A 6,905-nucleotide genomic window follows, 5' to 3' on the forward strand; every position below is an offset into this window, starting at 1 on the left:
GCACTCCAGATGAAGAGAAGGGACCCTGATGGGGTCTGCTCCCAGGGCAGCCAGGAGAAGGCAGATGTCCCTCGGGCTGTGAGCCCCTGGGAAGGACCCTCCCCTTTTCTGAACCTGAGCATCCTCATCTCAAGGGTAAGGGTGGGGGACCAGCTCCCATCTCACAAGACTGCTGTGTGATGGCAGGGAGGCTTCTGAACCTCTCTGGTCCGCAGTTCACTCCTCTGGGAAAGGGGCACAATGACTGGGGCACAGGGCTGCTGGGTTGAATGAATGACGGCTGAGGGCATGGAAGGCACCCCGCCCTGGCTGGTGTCATTGTCACAGTTGCTGCCATCACCTCCTGAAGGGACAGAGGAGGTTCATGCAAACCTGCCTCCCCGTGTTCTCCTCTTTCTCTCCCTCTGGGCATCTCCCCTTCACCCTTCTGTCTCTGGTTCATGTCCCTGTCTCCACCTCCTTGTCCTCCTCCACCACGGTCACCATCGGCTCTCTCTCTCCTCCTCCCCTTCTGTCTCTGCCTCACTGTTTCTCAGTCCTTCCTTCTGCCACTCATCTAGCAAATGTTTTCCCAAGCCCCCTGGGTGCTACACTCCATGCTGAGCACTGCAGGGATCTGGAGATGAGACAGGCCTCTCCCAGTCCAGACGGGGACCCAAATCAACCCGGGGCGTGGGGTGGGGGCAGGGCAGGGCATGGCTGGGGCTCAGAGGTGGGCACTGAACAGCCTGCACCACCAAGACCCATTATCCCTCAGAGGAAGATGCTCTAGTCCCCGTCTGGGCTGACTCACCTGCATCTCCTGCACTCGCAGCTGGCCTCAGGACAGGTGTGCAGTGAAGGGTTAACTCAGCAGGCCTGAGTTGTCCAAACCCTGCCCACCCCGAAGAGAGGACTGGCTCTTTATTGGCTCCTGGGAGGGAACCTCTAAGCCCTTGGAATGTCTGGATAGGAGTGTCTTTGTTTATCTGGGGGCCTCGGGTCACACCAGATAGTCTGTGTTAACAGTGTGATTTATGGAGGACACCTTGGGTCATGTGCTATCAGCTTGACCTCCTGGGAAGGGTGGTGATGCTGGAAACTAAGGGCTACATAACCAACCTCCAATAAAACCCTGGACATCAAGGCTCAGGTGAGCCCCTGGTTGATGACACTCTGTGCGTGTTATTACATATTGCTGCTGGGAGATCATGCAGACTCCCAACTCTGCTGGGACAGGACCACTGGGGGCTCCTGCCTCTTTGGGACTCTGCCTTGTGTGCTTTTTTTCCCGTGGTTAGTTTTAATCTCTATCTTTTGGTTGCAATAAACCATAACTATGAGTAAAACAGCCTTGCCAAATCCTTTCAGTGAATCTTGAAACCCAGTGAACATCCACAAATGTCTGCTCAGAAGGTGGTGAGCGGTAGGCTCCCGGGGGCCCTCTTCGTGGCCCCCAACCCCATGAACTTCATGACTACACTTCAAGCTTCTAATTTTTTTTTAAAACATTTATTTGGTTGCTCAGGGTCTTAGTTGCACCATGTGGGATCTAGTTTCCTGACCGGGGACTGAACCTGGTCCCCGTGCATTGGGAGCGTGGAGTCCTAGCCACTGGACCACCAGAGCAGTCCAAGCACTTGATTCTCATCCTGGTTCAGAGAGGCTGTGCCTGGCCCCATGGCACGCAGCATGGGATTGGAGCCCTATCTGTCTGACCCCTTAGCATCCTCTCGTGTCTCTCCCTTGACTCTGGAGGAAGAGGTCCACCTTGTAACCTCTTCTTGGAAGATGATCCACTTTCTAACCTTGTCTTGATTCATGGAACTGCTACGGCCCTCCTCACCATGCCACCCACCCATGGGAACATCCCACTTTTCCTGAACTTATCTCCATGTCTCCACAATGCCCTACTGGTGGGGTATGGGGTCTGTGAAGTCCAACTCAAGGGTGTTGCCACGTGTGTTCTTACGATGAGAAAAACAACTTTTGAGGAAAACAATTTTATTTTCCCCAGCTGCCGCTTGGCCATTTTACAGTATGATAACCCTGCTCACATCCGGAGTCTGAACATTAGATAAGGACTTGAGTGTAGGCTGCTCGCTGTAAGTTCACGCTTTGTTTTTCCCTGGACACCTTTTAAAATAACCACATAGAGTCGGGCCAGAACCAGTTAGTGACCTAGTGACCTGGCCCCAATCGCCTTGGGAGTAATAGGCGCTCCTACCTTGCCATCTGGGGCTTGCAGGTGCCCTGGGACAGGGACTGCCCCTCCCGGCTCAACCGCGCCGCCTCAAGTTTTTGATCTGTAAGTTACCATAAATCCCGAGTCGCTACTCACTGTGTGCCGGTGATACTGAAACCGCCCCTTCCCCAAAGTGGGAGCTGGATGCTGAGCGAGCCGCCTGCCAGCCCTGCGCGCTTCTGTGGCTCCTGCCTCCTCATTCAGCAGGTCAGAAGCTGTATATGCTCAGCGCAATACCCCAGCTCTGGCTTCTGCACCCTGTTGTTCCTGGAGGGTGGGCGGAGTCAGCCAGGCCTCAGCCCCTCTTGATTCTCCCAAGAGTGGGTTGGGGGAAGGTGGAGGTCTGTGTGCAGGGAGCCTCACCCAGACCCAGGCGGTGGCACTTTGCCTGGCTCATTTCTCCCTGTCAACTGCCCCCTGCCAAGACACATTGCTTGCCTTGCCCTGGCTGGAGCGCACCAGCCCCCAGTGCCTCCCATTTACGATGATCCTATGGCTTCCCATGCCTGGAGAGCCATCACCTCTTTCAGGTCCAGTGGCAGGACCTGGATCTGACCCATCTCTGTGTCCCCACTCCAGGGCCTGGCACATGGGAGGCCTCCGGGGACGTTTGCGGAAGAATGAGTGAATGACCTCCTGGATCTCCACTGGAAGCCCGTCCTCATCCCGCCAGCCCCGAGCTTCTTCCTGGCGCCTGGGGCTTCTGTTTGCGCTTGGCAGGCATTGGCATTCTGGGGGCAGGCGGTGGGTTTAGAGAAAGGAGTCCCACCCCTCCACGTCTGTGCTTCTGATCAAATTGACAAATGAGAGTCCCACGTATGGCTTCTCTTGGGCCTGCATTGTTTGTTTGTTTTTTAATCTATTTATTTATATTTAATTTTATTAATGATTATTATTTGGTCGAGTAGCATGTGAGATCTTAGTTCCCTGAGGAGGGATCAAACCAGTGCCTCTGGCAGTGGAAGCCCAGAATCTTAACCATTGAACAGCCAGGGAAGTCCCCACGCTGGTTTTTTGACTACTAACATGTTTGAATCCAGAATCCAGAAATGTCTCTCTGAAACCTGGATCTCTGGATTCCTCTGGGGGGAAAAAATCAGGAGATCTGGCGATAGAGATGTCATTCCTGCTCTGTGTGGGAGGATGGGGGGAGGCATGGGGGAGAGACGTCTGCTGCAAGGCGCCCCTTTTGGCGGAGGGCACCGGCTTGCCTGCCTGCCGCGTGCCCCCTCCTCCCCGCCCCCCTGCAGGGCCCCAGGCACTGGTTTTGTTGGTTTTGTTACCTGTCTGGTTCTTGCAGCCTTGAGTTTGCCACCTCTGCACTGGAGCCTCGTTAGCTCAGGAGAAAGTGACCAGGGGCTTGGACAGCTGCTCCGGATCCCCAGGGCCCTGGGACCCAGGCGTCCTGATCAGGGCACGGTCTTGCTGTGTGGCCTGGGGAGCTGTGAGTCTCAGTTTCCTCGTTTGCCATGTAGGGGGTGGGGAGGATCCCCAGTGTCCCTGCAGACAGAGACCTTTAGGGTCTCACTTCTGCGGGTCTGTGTCTCTGCAGAATGCTGGGGCTGGACTTGGTTGCAGTGGTCACTGTCAGTCCGGTTCACGGGGCGGCATGTGGTCACTGCCACAGTAACGGTGCAGGGCTCCAGTGTTTCACCTGTGCTCCTGGGTGCCCCCTGGGTGACAGAGGCTGGCCCAGACCTCGCTCCTCCAGGGCAGGGAGAAGGCTTGTCCCCAGGGCCTGACAGGAGGCCTCGGGTATGTCTGTCCAGTGAACGCGAATACGGAGCGTGACCTCTGCTCACAGGACCTGAGATGCAGCCGCTGTTCCTGCCCTGTGGCTGCTGGGTCTTGGCAGCAGTGAGCCATGGTCTTCATCTGCCCTGGAGTTTGTGTATCCTCGGTCTTCTTCTTTCTCTCTCACGAGCCCTAGACTGTGTGAGACCCAGATCCTGGGGTCCTTCTGCTGTGGGCAAGCCCCTTTCCCTCTCAAGGTCTCCCACAAACAGAGGGACCCAACTGGCTCCTTGAAGCCTCCTTCACTGGCTGAACTGTGTCCCTTCTCCCCACCCCGATCAGTATGTTGAAGCACTAACCCTCAGCGCCTCAGAGTTGCTTTTGGAGACAGGGCCTTTAAAGAGATAATTAAGGTAAAATGAGGCCACATGGGTGGGCCCTCGTCCAGTAGGACTGGTGTCCTCATTAAGAGGAGATTAGGACACAGACATACACAGAGAGATGGCCACGTGAGGACGCAGCGGGGAGGATGGCTGTCTGCAAGCCAGAAGAGAGACCTCAGGAGGACTCAGCTCTGCCCACGCCTTGATCTTGGACTCGTAGTTTCCCGGATGGTGTAAAAAAAATTTCTATTGTTTAAGCTCACCAGGCTGTGGTGCTTTGTTCTGGCCGTGCAAGCAGGCTCACACCCCCCTTCTAGATTTTACTGTCCTTTCCTGGCAGGGCGGTGGCTGCTAGTGGGTGAGCCTGCTTCCTCCACGGGTCTGGGGCTGGGCTGGCACCCTCCAGGGTCATCACCATCTGTGGCACAGGGGGCTCAGCTGCTGGAAGGGGACCTCGGCTTGAAGAAGCAGACAGATGCTCAGACAAGGCTGAGCCCTGGTTCTCCCTGCTGGTCCCCACACGTCAAAATGAGCTGGCCTGTTCTTCCTGAGTGTAGACCCTCTGGGCTCCAGTGCTAGCGATGTGGTTTCCAACTCCAGGGGTCCTGGAAGTCCTCCTTTCTAACCATCGCCCTCCGGGGGCCTCCGAGTGCAGCGGCCCAGCCCAGGGACTTACCTGCTACAGAAGCAGGTGAGGGCTCAGCTGCAGACTCCTGGGGTGTTTTTGGCTCCTCCAGCAGCTCTGGTTTCTCGGGGATCAGGGCCTCGCTGGCCTTAGGAATGTGACTCTCCTCCCACCACTTAAGCATCTTCATTCTAAGGCAGTGAGCCCCACGGTTAATGCTGTGCTGAGTACCCACTGGTTCCCAGAAGGAGGCCTGGGCTGGGGTTAGAGGACCATGTTTCCCTCTGTTTGCTGGTTCTGTGACCGGCACTCTCCTCCCCTCGTCAAATGGGGATACAAGTTCCTATTCGCTTAGCCTGGACCCTCTTACCAGCCTTCTTGATGGGCTCTTTCCCTCCAGCCCCCTTGCCTCCCCTGCCTCTCCCCTCCATCACCCTTCCACAGCACCCTGCCTGCAAAGACCAAAACCTAGATCAATGCCACCATCTACTTTTTCTTTCCTATGACCACTACTGGGAGGAAATATCACAGGGCAATGGCACCTGGTGCCAATAACAATGAATAGTCTCCAGTCATCGCTGGGCCTTTGCAGCTGCTTACCAAGTGTTTTCCTTGTCCTTGTACAGACCCCAAGTATTCTTCTCAACGGCTGTTCTAACCACACCTAACACCATCACTCCTCTCAATTCTCTACCCCCCCTCCCGTTCCTGCTTCCACCCACATCATTTCCAGCAGATGGCTTTGCGGTATTCCTTCTCTCTAACAAGGAGCAATTGGGTAGAAGGCAATCACAAATGGCTACCCAATCAAAATGTCACCTCAAGATGAACAAGAAAAAGAAGGGCTGCTCTTGGGTCTCAAGAGTAAGGATAACTGGTTGGCTTAGACAGTGTCATTTCAGTGGCGTGGCGCTGGAGAGCAGATTGAAGTGGACTGAAGAATGTAGGAGTGATGTGAATCAGGAAGTGGGCGTAAGCTAGTCTCTCTCTCTCAAAAAAAGAAAAACACTGGATGGTCCATAGAAGGAGTTTGTGGGGCTGAGGTGGGAGGGATTTGGACATGCTTATATAATTCAGAGAAAGAGCCAACGAAGGAAGAGTGATTGAGCGTTTGAGAGACAGAAGGCATGATCAATGGAGTGTGCAGGAGATGGATTCCCAAGGCGGAGGAGGCAGGGCTAACCCTGGACAAGAAGAGAGATGCCTTTCTCTGAAAAAGGCGAGGAGTAAATCATCGGTGCCGATGGTAATAACGCCGCAGGTTTGGGGAGTTGCTTTTTTCCTCTGAAGTTAGGGAAAGCCTTATTGCTAAGAGTGAGAAGGGAAGAGATAGGAAACTTAGGAGGGGGAAGGAAATCCTTTGTAGTACTGACAAAGAAAGGTCTGACTCAGGTAGGCTGAGGGATTTCTGGGCCGTACTGATGCTCCCTCCCGAGGGATAAGGAGATACTGAAGGGGCAGGGTTCCCTTAGTATCTTACTTGTGCATGTTGCTCCAACCTAGCACGTGTTTACTTTACTTACACAATACAGGAGACAGGGTAAGAGGGGGAAAAAAGAGAGAGAGAAAGAGGTTTAACACATATTAAATGAGAACACTGGGACTGCCCTGGTGGTCCAGTGGTTAAGAATCTGCTCTGCAATGCAGGGGATGCAGACTCAATCCCTGACGCGGGAACATAAGATCCTACATGCTGCAGAGAAATTTAGCCCATATCCTGTAACTGCTGAGCCCGAGCCAGTAGCTTCTACGGAGAGTTTGTACGCCTCAATAAAAGACCCTGCATGTTGCAATGAAGACCCGACACCGCCAGATAAATAAATAAATATGTATATATTTAAAACCCCCCAAACAAAATGAGAACCCCAATCTGAAAGGAAATGGCAGAAGCAATCTGTGAAAGAGGTTTGAGAATTTTCCAGAATTGATAAAAGACATC

The 6,905-nt window shown here is 54.0% G+C and overlaps 1 protein-coding gene across 1 annotated transcript in view; it reads right to left on the reverse strand.

Annotated features, from left to right (window-relative positions):
- Nucleotides 1-6,905, reverse strand: part of IGLON5 (IgLON family member 5) — a 27,861-nt gene that overhangs the window by 18,881 nt on the left and 2,075 nt on the right. Inside the window, exons 3-5 of the mRNA XM_010847579.1 lie at nucleotides 5,018-5,157; nucleotides 3,753-3,842; nucleotides 2,746-2,955 (exon numbers count right to left, since the gene is read on the reverse strand). Of these exons, the coding sequence (XP_010845881.1) occupies nucleotides 2,746-2,955; nucleotides 3,753-3,842; nucleotides 5,018-5,157 (440 nt within the window). The remainder of the gene's footprint in view (nucleotides 1-2,745; nucleotides 2,956-3,752; nucleotides 3,843-5,017; nucleotides 5,158-6,905) is intronic.

This window comes from Bison bison, unplaced genomic scaffold (genome assembly GCF_000754665.1).
Source record: "Bison bison bison isolate TAMUID 2011002044 unplaced genomic scaffold, Bison_UMD1.0 scf7180017849657, whole genome shotgun sequence".
In the NCBI taxonomy this organism is placed as follows: Eukaryota; Metazoa; Chordata; class Mammalia; order Artiodactyla; family Bovidae; genus Bison; species Bison bison.